At 43.3% G+C, this 21,701-nt stretch overlaps 1 protein-coding gene across 1 annotated transcript in view; it reads left to right on the top strand.

Moving 5' to 3' along the window:
* The window catches only part of LRP2 (LDL receptor related protein 2), a 173,702-nt gene that overhangs the window by 119,765 nt on the left and 32,236 nt on the right, over window positions 1-21,701 (top strand). Inside the window, exons 45-55 of the mRNA XM_066621620.1 lie at window positions 1,632-1,757; window positions 3,843-3,962; window positions 5,224-5,355; window positions 6,284-6,485; window positions 7,850-8,145; window positions 8,601-9,117; window positions 11,970-12,122; window positions 14,188-14,358; window positions 16,586-16,809; window positions 18,204-18,381; window positions 19,373-19,569. Coding sequence (XP_066477717.1) covers window positions 1,632-1,757; window positions 3,843-3,962; window positions 5,224-5,355; window positions 6,284-6,485; window positions 7,850-8,145; window positions 8,601-9,117; window positions 11,970-12,122; window positions 14,188-14,358; window positions 16,586-16,809; window positions 18,204-18,381; window positions 19,373-19,569 — 2,316 coding nt within the window. The remainder of the gene's footprint in view (window positions 1-1,631; window positions 1,758-3,842; window positions 3,963-5,223; window positions 5,356-6,283; window positions 6,486-7,849; window positions 8,146-8,600; window positions 9,118-11,969; window positions 12,123-14,187; window positions 14,359-16,585; window positions 16,810-18,203; window positions 18,382-19,372; window positions 19,570-21,701) is intronic.

Below are 21,701 nucleotides of genomic sequence, written 5' to 3'. Positions count from 1 at the left end.
AGTGGTTTCAACACATATCTGTAGAAAATTGGCTATAAAAGGTGAAGAGGGTGTTCTGCATTAAAATACATACAACCCAATCCAATCATCACAGTACACTGGTGTACCATGAAGTCTGCTGGTGCAACAGCTTCTCTTTTGGTCCATGGAGGGTTGCCACTTGTGCAAAGACTGGAAGGCTGCACGGTGGCAGTGGTGTTATTTAGACTGGCCGTTGGTGTGGTCATATGGGTGGATCAGGTCAGGGATTAGGCTGGGACAGAGGTGGGGCCATTGCAGCAGTGTCACCCACCAGATCCAGAGCTCCCAGCATGGACATGAAAATAAACTGGTGTAGATCTTAGTAGGCCCATAGGTAACCAGGCAGTAGCTGGTTCTCCCAAGTCTCCTCCTGGTGTGCTGGGCACAGTGGAGATTGCATTGGTGGCCCTAAGTCCCGTGTGCTAGCAGGGGATGGGATTGGGCCAAGAGACTTAGGGAAGACAAAGACATATTTGGAAGGGCATATTTGTGTTTACTAGGGGAACGTTGACTTGAGCCTTTACTACTTACTCATTTGGATAGGTTTTAAACCTGTAGTTTGAAATACATAGTTAGAGTTGGATAAATACAGGTGGGACCTTGGTGTCTGCAAGGAATCCGTTCTCAGATAATCAAATTTCGCTGATAATCAAATCCACAATCAGTCCCTTAAAGTCCTCCAAAGGGGACCTGAGCGCAGCTTTCCCAAAGGGGACCGGAGAGCTTTCTGAAGCCCACAGAGGCAGCATGTGTCTGTCTGCTGCCTCTGTGGGCTTCAGAATGGCTCCTAGAGCTGGAGGAAAACACCACTTCCAGTTTCCCAGGGGAAACTGGAATTGACATTTTTATGCCTTACAAGTCATTCTGAGGCCCAGGAAAGCCCCTGGAGGCCGGGGAAGCCCTTTGGCTTCAGAAAGCCCTCCTGAGATAACTAGAGCATAGCTCTGGTCACCTCTAAAGGACTCAGGTGGATCCAAGTCTGGCTCTGCACAGGTCAGGGGGATCCATGTTGAGCCAGATCGACAGATGCAAAATCCGCAGATAGGGAGGTCCCACCTGTAACTCAAAAATCACTTTTCTAATTATAATTCAGTTAAAAAGTGTAGTTAAACAAGCAATATGTCCCTCTTATCTGAGACATAATTATACTATCCTGATGACACAGAACTCTAAATTATAGTTTCCATGAATATCTCTGCTTGAAATATACTTTTAGACCAAATTTTGGACAATTTTCCCAAATGGTCATAAAAAGCAGAAGGAAAATGCTGTAATCATGGCTAAATAAGTGATACATCAAATGTAAATAATGAGCATTTTTCAGTGGATAAAAGTTATTTGTCCAATTTTTTTTGGTGAAAATATATTAACAACAAATTATTGAATGGTGGATGGATTGCCAAATTCCTCCAAATGAATACATCCCTGGAGAAGCTGTATTATGTATGATCTTTGATTACACATTATTTAGGAGTGCCTTTTGAAATTTCATCCCAGAACAATTCTAACTCTAACAAACATTGCTGTTTGCAATGATATATTTTTCATAGTCTGCTCCAGTTTAAGAGGAGAAAAAGAAATCTAAACTCTTCACTTCTTTTTTCTTAAAGCTGAACGTACTTGTCAATCTGGTTTTACAAAATGTCAGAGCACAAACATATGCATTCCACGAACTTATCTGTGTGATGGAGATAATGACTGTGGTGACATGAGTGATGAGAGCCCCACTCACTGTGGTAAGCTAATGGTGCCTCCCAATTACCTTTCTGTGCTTCATGCTTTTGCTTATTTTTTTGGGTAAAAAGTCAAAACATTTTTGTACACTTTTTTCTCCCCCCCCCCCTTTTTAGGGTTGTATTGAAAAAGGCACAGTTGACTTGACTCTTTCTTTCTCCCCTCTCTCTTCTCCCCCTCCTCAAAGTGGTGTGTGCATAAGTGAGTGACATGAGCATGCTTTCCAACCTGTCAAACTTAAAATGAAAGGCAGCTCTCTGAGAGAGAAACAGTTATGAACAAAAGGGACTTCAGTCTTTATGTTAAATATATGAGGCAATACTCTGCTGAGAGGGTAATTAACTTTGGGACCGCTCTGCATTCATACGTTTTGGGGCCTGTTCAACTGGTAGATGAGCCCCCAGTCTCCTATATGATTAATACGTCATATGGAGGTCATCACATTTGTCATTCTATTTTATATGCTGGCCCAATCGTGTGGCAAATCTTCACCCTAGCATGCTCTTTTCTAGTGGCATGGAAATTCTTGATGTGATTCAACTGGGTACATAATGGTAAACAGCCTACACGTGTTATAAGCCTGTAATGAGAAAATGATCTTCAGGCTCATAATTTTGTAGGAAGAGAGTTAACATGCAGGAAGGTGATAGTGAAGGTAAAAGGAAATAGCGTTATTAAAATTAAATGTTACTGCTATTTATGAATTCCTGATTTTCACATTCTTATTACTGTGGGTTAATTTTTATGCCAGTTTTCCACATACAAGAATTAAGGCTGCAATCTTCTGCATCTTATTTGAGGGTAAATCCCATTGAACACAGTGGGACTTACTTCTGAGTAAAAATTAGCATATATAGGGGTTGTGTTGCAAGACTCTCTTCTCATGTGCAACCACTATCATGTTTCATGTGCTGCAGAGGTACACATGTGCATAATGGAAGCATGTAGGTGCAGGTTTTTCCTCACCTGATTTGACATTCTCCTCCCAGAGGGGTGCTGATGCTATGGAAGAATCTTTGCAGTTGGCCCATCTGTGGTCACAGTGTTTATATATTCTTTCTTTCCTGCAGTGTGGGATCAAACCACAGGACATTAGCTCCCATTTTGCTGGTTGTGCACATAATTGGAGCCTCTGAGAGTATCATCTCCATGGTTTTCTAACAAGTCCATGTCTAAACTTGGATTTGGAATCACTCCAAATCCAGACTTCTGTAAAATTGGGCACACTGCTTTCCTCTTCTCTTTCTAAAAATCTTTTTGTTGCAGTTATCACTAACCATTCATTCTGTGGTAGCAATATGCTAGAGACTGAATAGAACACAGAAACAACGCAATCCGTTCTGTGAGGACTTCTGTCAGGGAGAACTGCACTGTACAGTGTAGTTGCTAAGAAACCGAGCTGTGAATCAAGAAGTCCTTGGTTTACGTCTCTCCTCTGCTGTGAACTCACAACCTTAGGCCAGTGGTATGCAAAGAGGGTGGCCAGGGCGCCCTCCAGCCATTGGTGCCAAGCTGCAGGATGTTGTCCAAGAGGCAGCTGCAAGATGGCCATGGCAGTGTCTCTGACTGCAGACATGATTTGGCTAGCACTGGCTACAGCGGACCATAAGAAAAGCATGTTTATTGGTATGATTTATATGAAGTTACAAAGTTATATATAAACATACAAATCTAAATATACAAACTTAGTACAGTTGTGTGTTAATACAGCTGTGGATACACACACACACTCACACAGAGTTCAATAAAACAGTACATTGCCTGCACTTCTTCTTTTGCCGTTATTATTATTCATTTAAATAATTTTATCATGGGAGAATGCCAAAAATTTATGGCCCCTGGATGCCAAATGATCTTGGTATGGCACTGCCTTAGGCAAGCCACTTTCCAACAGTCTAAGCATCTTCCGTCATTTGCAATACAGGGATAATAACATGGACCTCCCTTGCAATGGTTGTGAATCATGTTGAGTGCTCAAAAGCGCAATATTATTTGCTAGTGGTATCATCATGGACTCAAAAGCAGTTTTAAACAGTTTGGAAAACTCAGAAAAAGGAAAGACAGATTTTTTTCCCCCTCCATTCCAGTCTCGTTGACTTGCACTAATGCCGAGTTCCGTTGCTCATCGGGACGTTGCATTCCTGCTCATTGGTACTGTGATCAGGCAACAGATTGCAGCGATGGCTCAGATGAACCTACATCTTGTGGTAAGTAATGGAACAATTCGGAAAGTGAATGTGGGTAATTGATGTGTGGCAAGTGTGCCACACATCAAATCTAGATAGTCATTCTGGGCTAGGGGTTGTTTTGTATCTAGATTGCTGAACTGGGAATCTGGATAGTGTGGGACAGACCTGACTCTGGGCCATAACCAGGCCTAAGAGCTATCATGTTTCAAACGAAAAGGAAAAGAGATGGATAAAAAAGATTGGAGACCAGGGAGGAAGGCAAGGAGAAACAGACAGAAGGAATGAGACAGGTATATATCATGAATCCCATGCTGCAGAATGGATTTAAAAGTAGGTCTCAGATTTGAAAAGGTAGGTAGAGCAATTGATGTAAAACACCATTCGCACATCAACAGGCATGAACTGTTCTTTCTTGTGCTATAACTTCACTGTACATCAATGGTAGCAAGCTTTTCAAAATATGTGAACTGACTGAGTCCAAATTCTAAGGCAAAACCTACCTAAGAACATAAACATAAGAACGGCCCTGCTGGATCAGGCCAGATGCCCATCTAGTCCATCTTCCTGTATCTCAGTGGCCCACCAAATGCCCCAGGGAGCACACAAGACAGCAAGACACCTGCATCCTGCTGCCTTCGCTTGCATCTGGCAGTCTGACATAACCCATTTCTAAAATCAGGAGGTTGCACACACACATCATGGCTTGTAACCCGTGATGGATTTTTCCTCCAGAAATTTGTCCAATCCCCTTTTAAAGGCATCTAGGCCTGATGCTATCACCACATCCAGTAGCAGGGAGTTCCACTGACCAACTACATGCTGAGTAAAGAACGCCTGTATACTTTGAAGAAAGTATGGAGTTCAAGATGCACATAGAGCAGGTCTGCAGTTCATGAGTCTTCACCTTGTTAAGTCAGGAGCAGGGATCTAACGTTTGAGCATTGGTTTATTACCAGTAGTAAACTTATTCTAAGCATAGTTTGCTTCAGGTCTGGCTTGCACATTTCTCCTTTTTTTAGTGCAGAAGTGGTCCTGCAAGGCACTCCATTGTTAGTTAAATAGAACCAGGGCCTACAATGGCGCAACCAAACCCTTGTGTTCACTGAAGGCAGTAATGCATGTTAATAATTTGCATAGTAATTATGGTTAGAAAAATCAGTGATTTTTCTTAAGCACTTCTGTTACATTAAAAAAGGTGGAAATTACTAATGCTAATAATATAATTATTGCTAATTGGTACTGGATGGCTGGCAAATGAACAATCCTATTCTTTTTTAAGTTCCCCCAGTGCGGAGCTGTTCTAGTGAGCAGTTCAGATGTGATGATGGCAGATGTATCCCAGCAACATGGATCTGTGATGGTGATAATGACTGTGGTGATATGAGTGATGAGGATCAAAGGCACAATTGTGGTAAGTGCCAACTACACATAAAAAGTGTCAGATAATGTCGTTACTTTGTGTTTTAGTTTTAATTCATTACTAAAGGAGACACTGAGAATGAGATGATAGATACAGACGCGTGTCCCCTGTATCTGCTAGGGCATGATCCAGTACCCTCCCTGTACGGATACAGAAACCACAGATAAGAGGAAACCCTATCTCTGCAGCCCCCTGTGCCCTTTACCTTTTTTTTTCTTCTGTGGTACCAAGCAAGCATGTCTCTTCCTCTGATAGAACACTGTAAGCCAGGGGTCTCCAAACCCCAGCCCGGGGGCCAGATGTGGCCTGTGACCAGCCTCTATCCTGCCTGCGGCCAGCCTCTAATCCCCTGAGAGCCTCTGGCCCAGTTGACCAAACACAACTGGAGTTGGGCTTCTGGGGTGGGGGTCATTTATTAATTCATCTAAGTTCCATCTCTAATATATTTATTTAAATTTTAGTATTTAATTTTTCCCCCCGGCCCTCAACACTACCTGCTATTTGATGCAGCCCTTTAGCCAAAACGTTTAGAGACCCCTGCTATAAGCAGGCAAACTTGTAGAAAGACAAGCAGGCAAACAGCCAGAATACTAGAGAGACACAGCCAAAACGCTGACAGGAAGCACGAAGTTTACTGTGAATGTTCTGCCTGTGTTCCTCTAGTGTTCAGGCTGGCTGTCTGCCTGCTTGTCATTCTATAAGCTGGACTGCTTTTAGCACTCTGTGAAAGGAAGAGGCTTGCTTGCTTGCCTGGTGCCACTGGTAAGAAGAAAAACAAAGGTAATGGTGTGGAGAACCATGGAGAACTGAACCCGTGGATACCGGACCCGTGGATATGGGGGACGCATCTGTATGTTCAAATGACATCATCAAATAAGATGTATGTGGCAAGTTGCTAAGATCTTGTGCTTTATTCTAGCAAATCGCAGCTGCTCAGCATCCGAGTTCAATTGTGTGAACGATGCGCCTCCGCGAAGAAGGTGCATCCCTCGAGCTTGGGTCTGTGATGGGGATGCTGACTGCAGCGACGCTTACGATGAGCATCAGAACTGCACAAGGAGGCCATGCATGGACAACGAATTTACATGTAGCAATGGACTGTGCATCCGCAGCAATTACAGGTTCGTTTCAATGCAACCTTTGTAAGGGGAAGAGAGTCAACTGCTCACAGCCAGTGCAGCCCAGCAGGCAGAGTGTTTAGCCCACCCTGAGATCCAGAGTTCCAAGTCGGTCTATGCTTACTGGCTAGCCTTAGGCAAGGCATGAGCTCTCCGGTCCTGTGCCACTTATTATTTCTGTGGTAAAATACTGCAGCTGCTTGGTGGCACTGGGAGGCATACTCTTACCTCTCAGTGGAGAAACAGTAAGCATAGTATAAAATCAAGCAGTAACCTGCTGCTCAGAAAGGAATAGAGCCTGAAGAGAGTGAGGTAGGCAAGGGCAGGAAAGACTGTATGTGCTTAAACATTAGCAAGAGCCTGGGAGGACTCTGTTACTCTGCCTGTGACTTGCTTTTACCTTGCCAAGCCAACTAGAATAGGATTCCAGCATCCTTCTCCTGTACTACAGAGGAGAAATTTTATGGCTTTGCTGTTCAGCACTGGGATCCTAAGGGTTCCTTTCTGTAACAAAAGGAACTTATCTGAATCTAGTTCAGTGTATTCAGATATAGCAAATGTCATTCAAATATTGTTTTTCCATCTAACTCCCATGGTGGGGAACTTCTTCAATTGGATACCTCTCTAGGCACCCAATCTTATCTCCCATTGTATGCAGCCACTACCAATGAAGCACACACTGCATGCTATGGGGGGGGGGGGAGGGAGGTCAGACAACCTAGGAGAAGTAAAAATATTTTTTCCTTACCTCTCCGTAGGCCACTTGGCAGTCAGTGGGTCTTCTTGGACCTATACCAGCTATTTTGCTGGCATAAGTCCAAGGGAGGTAAGGAGTGTTTGGGAATAGGTACAGGGGAATAGGATATTGGCACTATCGAAATGCAGCCCCTCCCTTCCCTGACACACCCTCTGCCTGGCCCACTTCCTGCCCCCAAACCAACCATGGCCCTCTATCACCTTACTTGCTCTGGTGTGGCCTGGATGAGCCAAGGAACCTCCAGCCTTTTGTGCTGCCAAAATGGGACCTAAAACAGTAGATCACAAAATCTGCCACTGTAGGCCCTTGATAGAATTGGGCTGTATAATGACTTCATTTGGATAAGGACCTATCACGTCTGCAAGGATTTTCAGACCATAGTGTAATGCAATAGCCAGGCATTTATTTATTTATTTATTTGAAATGCATATCTCCTAATCTTTGGTTCCATTTAAGAGATCCCCAAGGCAGCTTGCAACAAATTTCAAAATGCAATCGCAACAACAAAATGAATGGTGTCTGAAGAAAACAGAGTTGTTCTCTAGTTATTTCAGGCCTGGCAGCAGTCACCATCTTTTTGTGGTGTTCCAGAAGTGGCTTTCTTTTTCAGATGTGACCGGCGCAACGACTGTGGGGACAGCAGCGATGAGAGGGGCTGCCTATATCCACGCTGTCCACAGCACCAGTTTACCTGTGAAAATGGCCGCTGCATCTCAAAAGCCTATGTTTGTGATGGGGACAATGACTGTGGTGATGAATCAGATGAACTGGAACACCTCTGTGTTACACCAGAAGCAACCTGTTCTCCCCATTATTTTAAGTGTGACAATGGGAACTGTATTGAATTAGTCAAAGTCTGTAATCGGATAGATGACTGCCTTGATAATAGCGATGAAAAAGACTGTGGTACGTATAGAGCCTTTTTTACTAAACCAGTTTTCATATCCTAAGTACTTGTCTTTAACTTAGGGTAATCCAGATGATCTGTCTTTCAGTTAATACCCATTTTGGAACTCGTAAGTGACTTGATGAGATTGTTCCCAAAGTTATAGCATCCACATCTTACTGGTCTTCCTATACTGCTTAGGGTAATACATTGATGGGTTCTAGAACTGTGACAGTTCAGTACAACTTGGATAGTTGCTACCTTTGTCAAACACAGCTTAACAAACACAAAAATCATTTTAGAGCCTGTCACTTAAAACTTTGATCCATTTTTAAAATTGTGGCTGTTGCAGAATAAACATTTAATGTATGAGCAGAAATGGACCAGGTACCATGTCTAACCTTTCTGAGTAGATAGCTTGATTTCCCAGTGAAGCCATGCATGTTGAATAAAGTATTTTTTTTTCTGACTACAGGCATTAATGAATGTAATGACCCATCAATCAGTGGCTGTGATCATGACTGCACAGACACCCAAACTAGCTTCTACTGTTCTTGTCATCCTGGATACAGGCTCATGTCCAACAAAAGGACTTGTGATGACATTGATGAGTGCAGTGAAACACCATCAGTGTGTAGCCAGATTTGTGAGAATACAGTGGGCTCCTACATCTGTAAGTGTGCATCAGGCTACATCCGTGAGCCTGATGGGAAAACCTGCCGGCAAAATAGTAACATCTCACCCTACCTTATCTTTAGCAACCGCTATTATCTAAGAAACCTCACTACTGATGGCCAGTCCTACTCTCTCATTTTGCAAGGACTCACAAACGTGGTGGCACTGGACTTTGACAGAGTGGAAAAGAGGCTGTACTGGATTGATGTGGGCAGGAAGGTCATTGAAAGGATGTTTTTCAATGGGACAAGCAAGGAAATAATCATTAATGATGGTGTGCCTAGTGGGGAAGGTATCGCTGTTGACTGGGTTGGCAGGTAAGTAACTTTATTTTTCATCTTTAAAGTAATTGCTGCAAGTCTGATCGTTGTAGGAGACTAATGTTTTAACCCCCATTTTCTAAAATGTATTTTTTTATTCAGTACAATCAATGTATACGGTACTGAAAAGACAAGCCTCTGCCCCAGACTTAAAATCTTGATGGTAACATAAGGGTGACAATGGGGGTGGCATGCAGGGGCATACTGAGGAAATGTGTTGCATGTAGTTAACAACTTATGTTACTCTCTCTTTAATAAGAAATTATGAATATATGTCAAGGATATACACATCTTCTGTTTCTCTAACACAGCCATTTTCAACATTTTTCAGCTCATGGCACGCTGATAAGGCACTAAAATTGTCAAGGCACGCTACCAGTTTTTTACTTGCATTAAATTACTACATTACAGTTAAACTTGAATTAATAAAGTTAATACAATTAAATCATTACATGACAAAAAAATTAACAAGCATGGAGAGGGAAGTATATGTGGTTTCTGAGAAGGAGGAAAAATCCTATGTTCAAATTCTTATCAAAAGTGCCAGAAAGTGTTAGCAAGGAAAGGGCAGGTTGATCCCATAGTGGGTGAGGGGCAGTGAGGAAACATGATTGAAACAAGTGCAGGATTAAACAGGTGGGGGAGAGAGAGAATGTGAGGCATTGATTCTGTATCTTTGGAAGGTGCTGACAAGTGAGGGGAGGGACAGAAAGAGAGTTGCTAACTGTGATTGTGAGATGGTGGGAAATATGCCTGGGGAAGGGGGTGGGGTGGGGAAAAAGAGGAGAGAGAAGTGCCAATTGCCTGCTTGTGTATTTGAGAATAAAGAGTGCAACCAAAAGCCCAGTCCTATGCATGCCTGCTCAGAAGAAAGTCCCATTATAGTCAATGGGGCTTACTTCCAGGTAAGTGTGGATAGGATTGTGGCCCAGTGCCCTTCCTCTAAAAGCCCCAAAGTGCAAGGAGTGTTGCTTTGGGGAATTGCAGGCAAACTGGCAAGGAAAAGGGACTTTCAGGAATGCTTTTCAGCCAGCCAGTCCTTAGGTTGGGGGCCTCAGCAGACTCGCTTGCTGTGTACCTGCTTGCCTGCTTCTGGCTCCCTCTTCTCACTCACTCCGAAGCTCCCACCTCCTGGCTCCTCTGGGCTTCTCTGGTTGGGCAATCAGCACGCAGGCAGGCAACAACCGCCTTCATGCCCAAGCCTATGTATGTCTACTCAGAAGTAAGCCCCATAGTAGCCAGTGGGGCTTACTCCCAGGAAAGTGATGATCAGGCTGCAGCCTGAGTCAGGCTCAGTAGCAGGAGCAAGCTCCAAGTGAACTCTTCAGCTGCTGCATGGGATGCAAAGTGGTCATGACCAGCCCCTTCCCTGGCTGCTCCCTTGCTTGTTCTCCCTGCCATGTGAGGCTCAAAGTAGCCGCTTCTCCCACATGCAGGTGCAAAGCTGCTGCCTGCCTCCTCTGATCCCGCAGCACACCTGAGGTAGTCTCACAGCACACCAGTGTGCAGCATCACAGCAGTTGGAAACTGCTGCTCTAGCATATGGAGAGCTTTGCATGCATTGTCTCTGTAATCTTCCTTCATAACAAATTGGTGGGAAGGGGAAGAATAATGGCAATAGAGAATATTAGCTTATCTGAGACCATCTAGTAAGTGTATGGCAAAGGTGGAAGTTTGAAGCAGGAATTTTCTGATTCCACAGTTCACATTCTTACAGCACAACCCTATGCAAGACTACTCAGAATAAGTTTCACTGTATTCAATAGGGCTGTTCTGCCAAATTCCCAATCCAATCTCTGCCTGGAAAATTATGCCCACATTTAGCTAATTAGCACCCCCTTTTCACCCAAGAATGACCCTGGTTCTGCCCTGCAGTCCTGCTGGACCCTACCTCCAGGGTAGCTCACCTGTTCAACCTGCAGAGGTCCTCTCTCCTGCCAGCAGCCTCCCACCACTACAGCAGACCCTTGGTCCTCAACAGGTCTTGGGCACAGCAGCCACACACCAAACTCCAGTGTCTCAGCAGTTAGTTACAAAGTCAGAGTATCCAGGGCAAAGTCAATAAGCCAAGTCACAGTCCAAGGTCAGATTCCAAAGTCAATAAGCCAAGTCAGTCTCCTCTCCAGCCTGCACTCCTTCTACAACCCACAGCACTTCCTGCCTCAGGTGCTCCTTATATCCTGAGGGATCTTATCGTCTCTAGTGGCTGCAGCTGTGCAGCACACCCTTTGCAGAAAAGCCAGGCCTTAACACTTAAAGGGGCCACTGCAGACACCACATCTACCTCCTCGCCAGATCTTCCTCGATTCCAATACAAGGGCTTACTCCCAGAAAAGTGGGTATAGGGTAGCAACCATTGCAATAGGGAAAGTGTGTATAGGGTTGCAGGCCTGGGAGTAAATCTTGAGTTTCATGGGACTTACTTCTAAGTAGACACACATAGGTATGCCCTGTTGGTCACTCGCCAGATTGATGTTTTGGAGAAGAGTTTTAAAATGTACAGACAGATAACCTCAGGTGAGGCCTTGGAAAGCTGTGACTTTTGGATGAATATCAGTTGATGAGCTTCCATGGCCCATATATTTTATTGTCTGTTCCCCATGGGTGTCAGTTTTCTGCTCCTAAATGCCAGGCTCCTTAGTGCACTTGTATAGTTTATCTACATCTTAGTACCAGATTTCCCTTCAATTTTCTTCTTTTCAACAGCATTCATGCCCTTTTCCTATGCCTTCCTTTAACCTCATTCCCTCTCCCTATCAGTTGCCATTAAAAAGAAAAAAGACCATGAATATAAAATAGATAATTTAAGAAGAACCTTGCTATAACATGCCTTTTCTCCAATGTTTCAGAAAACTGTACTGGGTAGATGCATCCAAGGACTGTCTCTATGTTTCTGAGCTTGATGGTCGGTTTCGGAAGAAATTAGTTGATCGGTGTTTGGATCCCAACAATACCTTCTGTTTTCAGTACCCTAGAGCTATTGTTGTTCATCCCAAATTTGGGTAAGAGATTTCAGTGTGTTTCCTTTTAATGCAGTGGTTTTACAGTGTCCTACTGTTTGTGAGAAACCCTTAAGCCATCCTAACATGTGCCAGAGAGGATAATAAAAGGACTTTTAGTTTGTACAAAAAGAAAAAAAATAACATAAACACCAATTCAGAATGTCTTCAATTCTCTTGTCTAAAAATCAGTGATATTGACAAATAGCGTAATTATCACTTTTAGGGCGCAATGCCAACCTGTGCTGGAACAGGCAAGCCAGGAGGCTTGTGCTACATCCAACACAGGTTTGTTGGCTGCAGCGGCTCAGCCACGGGCAAGGGGAAGCTCTTCCCCTTACCCGTGGGTAAGGGCTGCGCTCCCCAATGGGTCTCCTCGGACCTGCGCCACCTCTGCATAACGGCCGGGTCCCAGCCCCGCTCCCAGCGCGCCCACCCACGGGCCCGCCCTCCCCCCCAGAAACACCCCCTCCCCACACCCCTCACGCCTACCTTTGCCGCTTGTGTCGGTGTGCTCGCGCTGACACAGGTGGTGGCGCGGGAGCCGCGGCGGAGGCTTCCCGGAGGCATTTGAATGTGCCAATGCAGCTCCCACCTAAGGTGGCGCAAATATGCTTTATAGCACATTTGCGATGCCTGCAGGGCTCCTATACTGGCATAAGTGCTGATCAGGATTGCGCCCTTAGAGGTGGAGCATCAGTTACAACTAGAACTATTACTGATTAAAACTGCTTTAACAGTGCAGTGAGAAACATAGTCCAAGATGAACAGGGTGAAGGTGTAGGGAGACATGAGGGACTGAAGAGAGGCGTATAGAGAAAAGGGAGGGTTGACAGGTTGCAAATGGTACAGAGGAGGTATGACAGTGCTGATCTTCGAAAGGCCCTAGCTACTCTGTATGGATGGTGTCTTTTGCCTTTAAAAGTTCCTGCTGCATTGAGCTAGTTTGCATCTAATGCACAAGAACATTTTTTTTTTATTTTCATCCACTGTTGTTGCAGTATATATTTGCCACATTTGCTTAAATTGCTATTTGCAATCAAGGGGGTTGGGAAATGGCATAAGAGCCGGGTCCCAACCCCGCCTCCTGCTCCTTGCCTACAGCCCCTGGGATTGTCCTCCCCCCACCCTCCCCTCACCCCAGAACACCTCCCTCCTGCCTCTTCCTCGCCCACCCTAGAGCTTTGTGTCAGCTGAGCTTGGCTGATGCAAACCTCACCCTGCAAGCTGCCACGGAGGCTGGATGCAGCTTCTGTGGGCCAGCGCATCTCCATGCCCTAGTGTGGCTTGCTCCGGAGGAGGTGCAAATGTGCTTTATGGCACATTTGCAATGCTCCTATGCTGGCGCAAGGGACTGGCACCAGCCTAGCACGTGTTTAGAATTGCACCCTTAGTTGCTGAGGGCCCAGTCCTATTTGGGCCTTACACCACTGGAACACCTGTTCCAGTGGCTTAAAGCTCCTTACAATTGTCACACCATTTAGCGAATGGGCAGTTCCACATGTCAGCTGACTGAGGGAGGGTGAATTGAGACCTGGAAGGGGGCAGTGTCAGTGGTGCATGCTGATATCTTATCCCCCTTCCTGGCCTCAGTCCCCCACCCAAGGTCTTCATGGACTCCCACCAGCTATAGAGCTAGTACAGGTTCAAACAGTCCCAGTGGGTTCATGCAGGCTTCCCACAGGGTAAGGGAAAAAATGTCCCCTTACCCTGAGGAGACCTCCAGAAGCCGAAACTCCCTCTCAGGATTCAGCACACATGCAACATTGACACAGCTACATTGCTTTGCGGAGAGTTATGTAGGATTGGACTGACAGTCTCCATCAACCTTAATTTAGACATTGTGAACAGCACTAAACTAGTTTTAATATATTTTTAACATATATTTGGAAATGTAATTCATAAACTACCTTCAAACTTGAGTAGAATGAAAAGTGAAAGCTCATTTATTACACCTGCCTATTGTGGAGGTATATGTAGTCACGTATGGCCAATTTTCTTCTCCTTAAGTCAATGCAATTAAATTACCCATTATTTGGATTAATTTATACTATGTGTATTAACACAGACAAGTCTACTGGACAGACTGGGCTGAGCGAGCGTATATTGGACGCATTGGAATGGATGGCAAGGACAAGATGGTGATTATCTCTACCAAGTTAGAGTGGCCTAATGGACTCACCATAGATTACACCAACGACAAGCTCTACTGGGCAGATGCCCATCTAAACTACATTGAGTACGTACATAGAGAAGAATAAAGCAACTGGGTAACTCTTCATACCAAATTTTGGGGGTTACCGTGTTAGCCTGCTGCAGCTTTGATTCAATTTATTAAATATTGTCAAGACTACAAACTGGAGCATTAGTTTGGTCCGTGGCACTGAAGTAAACCCTAGTGTTGTTTTGTCACGGATGTTCAGAAACACTGAAAATACAACTCTCTTTCAGTGCAATTAATTTACTTGCTGTTTTTCTCCAGTATTTCTTTTCTGCTAAGTTCAGAACGTAACGTTCAGAATATAACGTAATATCCTTATATTATGTTAACCAAATACTAGACCAAACTAGATAACTAAATAACCAAAACTAGAACTATATTTTTCTTGTTAATATTTAATAGTTTTACTAAGAATGAAAATAGCAAATGAATTTTAATGTGTCTTGGAATTTCTTCATACCTTCTGTATACCATTTCTGTTTAGATTTTAAATTTGTAATCATTCCCTGTTGAGATGTGGTATTAACATTTTATATTAATATAACACTATAAATTATTTTAATAATTAATAGCACTTGTTAAATAATTTAATAGTAATGATTGTGAAAAAATTTTGTTTATGTGCTCAATAGTATATATTTGTAATACTATAACATTATAAAGCATAGAGCACAAATAGCAGAAAGAAATTTACGTTGTTTACAGTGTAGGGATCAAGGTGTAGAATAGTAGCACATGGTCCCTAGTCTGACTTATATGAATAAACTATTTCTGATAGTCGTGCTGAAGAAGAAAGCATTCCACAAGCAAGTATGGGAAACATGCACAAACTGTCTCTTGGGATCATATTTGCTATTTTTATGAGATAGTGAAGACACTTTGGTCCAAATCCTATGCTGATGCTGCATTGCCAGAACGTGCATTCTGGTGGTGCAGTGCACTTTGTGGTCGTTGCAAAATGTGATGCTCCATAGAACAGAGCTGCCATATACAATCAATGGCCAGACAACAGCTGCTACTGCAGATGTCCCAGCACAGTAAATCAGCGTGGGCAGTATGGTGTGAGGAGGGAAGGAGTGGGGCATGGATCTGGACAGAGAGGGGTGTGTGGAGGGCAGGAAGGGGGCCATTATTGGTGGCAATGGCTCTGCCAACATTCTGTACCCCTTCTCAGTGTCAATCCACCTACCTGGGCCCACTTTGACTTGTGCCAACAAAGATCTGAGTAAACCCATCAGGGCAGGGAAAACTTGCTCCAGGGCAAAGGAACAAATGTTCCATTACCTCAAGGAGGTCTCTGGAGCTCAAACCTCATTCACAGGATGCAGCTTTGGTGTGGCTGCATCAGTGTTGGGGAAGTTACTTTGGATTGGACCACCGCTTAGTATTTCAGTATATGAGTGGGTAAACACTACTTGTTTTTGGTTCGTTTTCTCAGGGGCCTGTTTATTAAAAGGGCAGAGGAGGTAAATAGAATGTCTGAATCCCATTTCTATGACGGCTCAGTCATATGTACCAGCTGTATGTCCTTGTGTTTGCTATTCCCTCTCTGGTGAAGGAATGTGACAGGACAGAAGAGAAAGAGGGAACAGAAAAGCCATTTGTGCCTACTAGGGAGCTACGGTGTGGAAGGAAGCTTGTTGTAGGGTCAGGAGGTACAATGCATATAGAGGGAATGCTCTTTTGAGCCCTGAACCTAGAGATCTCTAGGGGCAAAAATATGTTTTTGTGTGACCTCAAAAACCTTTGCTCTTTAAATATGTTTTTCCATATTCAGTGGCAAATTTGTGGTTCCCAGTTCAGAATCCAAAGCTTTGGGCTTCATTATATAGTCCTTCATAGTTACATTATGAAGGAACAGGCTGTTATTCTGTACTTAGAGCAAATGTTTTGCATATACCATGTCCCCAGTATGTTTTCAGCATTTTCTGATAAAGGATGTAGGTGGTATAACTCAAAAAAATCAAACAAAAACCTTTCCTAATACTGCCAGTCAGAACTGATAGCTCACGCTGTTGGTCCAGTGGAAGAGGGGGTGCTTTCTGTCCACATGAGAACTGGTGTTTGGATAATTAGTTTATAACTAACCGAAGCCCTGGGATTCTGTTCTGGAACCACTTGAAAAACATAGCAAGAGATTAAATTCTTACGTTTATTTGGCACTCCGTCTGAAACCATACATAAAAAATGTTGATGCTGTTGCAATTTTTGTTTCAGTGTTACCCATGTTTCCATGTTCCTGCAGGTATTCTGACCTAGATGGTCGACACCGTCACACTGTGTATGATGGGACATTACCTCATCCATTTGCAATTACAATATTTGAAGACACAATATATTGGACTGACTGGAACACAAGGACAGTTGAAAAGGGAAATAAATACAATGGGTCAGGCAGGGCTGTTTTGGTGAATACTACCCATAGACCTTTTGACATCCATGTCTATCATCCATACAGGCAGCCAATTGGTAAGGAAGCATTTTTGCTATTACTTTTGGATGTATGATTCTTATTTAAAGCCTATTCCCCTGAATTCCAAGCCTAAACCTCTCTGGGGCAAATGACACATTATATTAAATGGTTTGCCCTTCTGTATTTCCTTCTCTTTTTTTAAACAGCCATGGGGATGGGGATCAGAATTGGTACCACAGCAAGGAGGGAGGGATTTTAACTCCTTTTGCTATACTGCAGTTCTAGTAAACATTGACCTCTGTAGGCTATTCCTGTCCCCTGCCCAGCTATCTGTCTGAAGATATTTAGTATCAATATAAGCTTCCTTCCTAGGGCAAAAGCAGCTTGGGGAGGAGGATAATTTTAATAGGAGTAAAGGCTTAAAAGAACATCCCTTCTTGCCATGGTCTTGACACCCTCACACTAAATCTTTTTTAAAGGAAAAAGAAAATATAGGACAAAAATATATTTAGTTTAATATGAGGTTTTTGCCCTAGGCAATAAAAGCAGGGCTGAGAGCGTATGTGCATCTTGCAAAGGTGCAGTTCTGATTTGATAAATTGTTCCCATCATATGGGTTTGGGAACATTTTCTTGGTGTGTAGATAGGCACACAGACAGACCTGGCTCAGGCTAAGGTCTGTTATGAGTGCAAGCCTCAGACCTGTGTGTTCTCTGCTCCCCTTCAAGTGCAAAGGGAGGAGATTTAAAGCTTATGTGCCTGGTTGTTATAAACCACAGTTCCTGTTTCTGGGAAACTGTGATTTGTACAAATTACAGTGAGTTAACAAACCAAGTTATCAAACCAGGTTCATAGTTTATTTTGTCTTGTCAACTAATGGCCTAATCCCATGGATGACTTACTGCAGTGGATGTAGCAATCTGCTGCTGTAATTTGCCTTGTGACTGTGCAAATGTTGCACACTACAGAGCCACTATCAAATCTTTGACTGCCCATGTTCCATTGAACTTTTTCTGAGTGGGTCATTAAATTAATTAGAACCAGCTGCTGCTTGTCTGTTTTGGCAAGTAGAATATCTTATGACCAGTAATCCCAGTATGCCCAGTAATGGATTGCCCTTTAACATGTTGAGTGGATTGCAAGTCCCACATGCATGCATCAGTAGGAAACAGCCTGCAGATTGTAGATGCAAGATGTCATGTTGGAACTGACCCTGACCTTATCCTGTAAATTAAGAGTACAGGGACCAAGTTGCAGGATCATTCCAACACTACAGCAGTGTTTACAACTTAAACCCATTTCTGCTCAGCACACAGGTGTGTACACATTTGGTCCCTGTTGTGTATATGCAACATTGGCAGAAATGGCTTAATGGTAATAGTTTCACTTGTGCGTATTTCTTTGTTTCATAGTAATGATATTTCTTTTTTTTTTTTTCCTCTTTTGCTAGTAAATAATCCTTGTGGGACCAACAATGGTGGCTGTTCTCATCTCTGTCTAATAAAAAGTGGTGGTTATGGTTACTCCTGTGAATGTCCAGATAACTTTATGGTAGTTCAGTTTGGCAGCACAGGTCACTGCCTTCCAATGTGCTCCAGCACCCAGTTTCTGTGTGCAGATAGCGAAAGGTATGTTCAAAATCACACCCGTGATTGGTGGGAAGCATAGAATTAATAAGTGAATGTGTTTGTTGTGCTGTTTTGTATATTTTTGTTCTTTCTCTGTATTTTATGCCAATAAAGGTCTTACTGAGTACTGAATAAGTGAATGTTGAGAACATTCACTTCTACTTCAGTAGCCTCAGTATCTTCAGTATCTTCAGCCTCAGTGCAGCTTTTTACCATGGTATTGATTACCTATTATCATTCCTGAATCATAGGTTGTACTGGCATTGTGATTCCCCCAGGGGCTGCCACTGATAAAACAAAGCCCCCTATGTTTTACTGGGCTGTCATTTACTTTCTCACTCTTGTCCTTTCTAATAGTCCCTATGGAGCTTCTAAAACCTACTTTTATCATCTTCTTATTGTGACTACAAGTGGAAAGGGAAGAATGGAGGTGGAGCTGTACAGTTCACAGTGTGTGGTGGGACTCCTTAATTGCTGTTAGAACACTGAGTAGTCAGCTTCCTTAACAGTCCTGCAGGATGCCCTATTCTGGATCAGATCTCAGTAAGGCATACTATGAGCCAGCTCAGGATGGGGCTGTTACTGAGCATGTAGTGCTAGCACTACTTGGGAGAATAGTTTCCCTGTGACTTATATTTATAAGTTTAGTTTCCCTGTGACTTATATTTCGAATGATGCCTATAAGTGGGCTAAATATGTTTGCATACATTTGGCAAGTAGAACTGTAGTATTTTATTGTAAGACTCATTTATTTGGAGGAAGCTTTTAAATGCATAAGACCTGTGGACAAGAAAGTACAGTAAATCCTATCAAATTATCTCACGATGGGAAGCTAAGGGTTCTAGGATAGCATTCTAAGCAGATGTACCAGGAAATAGGCCCTGTTCACTTCATTGAGGCTTTTCCCAAGTGATTATCCTTAGAATTGTTCTGTAAAGTCAAAAGCATTGGTGGATCCTCACAAAACAATATTTTTGTTGTCTCTTTATAGGTGTATCCCCATCTGGTGGAAATGCGACGGGCAACGAGACTGCAGGGATGGCTCTGATGAACCTTCAATCTGCCCTCACAGATTCTGCCGTGTTGGGCAATTTCAGTGCAGTGATGGCAACTGTACTAGTTCCCACTACTTGTGTAATGGTAATCAAGACTGCCCTGATGGATCTGATGAAGATCGTGTGCTTTGTGGTATGTGACACATTGTGACTCTTCGTACCTTATTTTAAAATGTTTCTATCTGAATTTTATCCTTTGTGATCCAAGGTGACATACAGTAACAAAATAACAAGATATTATACCTTTATACACCCTTAATGTATATATCCTTAGCTCATGTATGTATTGAAAGTCAAAAATATTAGCCATTTAGTCATCACAAGCAGTATCAGGGACCTTAAAATGTGAGAATTATTCCTTTTTATGGACAGGTAGCTATCTTAAGGATATTACAGGTGGAGCCTATTTATCCATGTTAGTTCCGTTCCGTGACTCGGCGCGATTAACAAAAAACGTGTTGTGCTAAATTCCATAGAGGAATTTGTCAGGCTGCAAATGCACTGCAGCCTGATACTTCCGGATGGAAGGAAACTAAGGCAGTGGTTATCAATCCCCTCCGCTCCATACTCAGTCCTCCCCATTGCCAGCTGTCCCGCTGAGCTTTTAAGAGTCCAGCCCTATGCGTTTCTACTCAGAAGTAAGCACCATTGTAGTCAATGGGGCTTACTCCCAGGAAAGTGTGGAGAGGATTGTAATAATAATAATAATAATAATAATAATAATAACAACTTTATTTCTACCCCGCCTTTCTCCCCGAAGGGACTCAAGGCGGCTTACAACATATTAAAAACAATTTAAAAAACAAATAAAAACATATTAACACATACTAAAAACAGCAGTCAGAGTAAAAAAAAAATAGGTAAAAAGAGCATAGAGCAGCAGCAAGTCATAAAAGAATCAGGCCTGTAAAAAAATATTAAAAGATGTTAAAAAGATGTTAAAAAGATGTTAAAAGGCCAAGAACTCAGAAGGCCTGTTTAAACAGAAGGGTCTTCAGGCCTTGCCGAAAGGTCTCAAGAGAGGGAGCCATTCTTAAGTCAAGGGGAAGGGAGTTCCATAGCGTTGGTGCCACTACTGAGAAGGCCCTATTTCTTGCAGCCGCCCCACGTACCTCCCTAGGCGGTGGCACTTGTAAAAAGGCCTTCTCTGATGACCTGAGAGGGCGAGCCGGATTGTACGGGAGCAGGCGATCTCTAAGATACCCTGGTCCAGAGCAGTATAGGGCTTTAAAGGTCAATACCAGCACCTTGAATTGGGCCCGGAAACGAATGGGCAGCCAGGGAATGGGCAGATTGTAGGCTATATCTCATGCTTTGCTTGGTGGGAAGGCTTGCTTGTGTCGGTGATAGCCTGCACCATCTCATTGGGGGGGGGGGATTTGGCAAACATTCCCTGGGTTTTTTAAAGCAATCCCCTCTGTTGCTACCACACCTGCCCCAGAGAGAGAGAGAGAGAGAGAGAGAGAGCTCCACCTTGCTGCATGTGTTCTGGCTACAGAGATTTTTGGCCCCCCCCCTGTCCCCTTTTCAGCCTCTTTGCGGGCTCAGGGGCTCCAGGAGTGTTACTGTTCCTTTGTAAGGGGAACCTCTTCCAGGGCTCAGGGCTATTTCCCTGCCTGGGCAAGGCAGAGCCTTTTTGCAGTGTTTTGGGCTGCCTGGAAATGGAGCAAGACGCCAGTGCAGGGCAAAGGAGGCAAAGGTGTGTGTGACTTTCGGTTCCCCCACCCCATTCCAGTTGAGACGAATCCGCAGATAAAAAAATGCATGGATAAATAGGCTGCACCTATACTTCTACTTCTACATGAATTTCCACTATTCTACTACTTTGCCTCCTTCTACGTGAACGTGAACTTGCCCAATTTTTAGTTACCTGAGAATTGTCTTCAGGTGCCCTAATGTCAGAGGGTAGGTGGGTAGCAACAAGGGAAAAGGCTTTTTCATTATGGCACCCCATGTCTGGAATGCTCTTTTTGGAAAGGCTTACTTGGCACCACGTGTGATGTTTTTTAGGTATCAGACCAAGATCTTTTGATTTGTTGAGACTTCTTAGTGCTTCCGAGTTTTAAATCTATTGATGCAACTTTTTAAATTTAATTTTCTGTCTTGTTTGAATGGTTGTTGCTAAAGCTACTTTATTGTTGTTGTTTATTATTTATTTATTTATTGTTGCTACTTTATTATTACATTTTGTGTTTTTAAGCTTGTTTTAGTATGGTTACTGACTTTTATGATAGGTTGAGCTGCACTGAACATTTGTGAATTATC

The sequence above is a fragment of the Tiliqua scincoides genome, chromosome 1, assembly GCF_035046505.1.
Source record: "Tiliqua scincoides isolate rTilSci1 chromosome 1, rTilSci1.hap2, whole genome shotgun sequence".
NCBI lineage: Eukaryota > Metazoa > Chordata > Lepidosauria > Squamata > Scincidae > Tiliqua > Tiliqua scincoides.
Note: the sequence above shows the minus strand (reverse complement) of the source record. Positions and strands in the feature narration are given on the sequence as shown.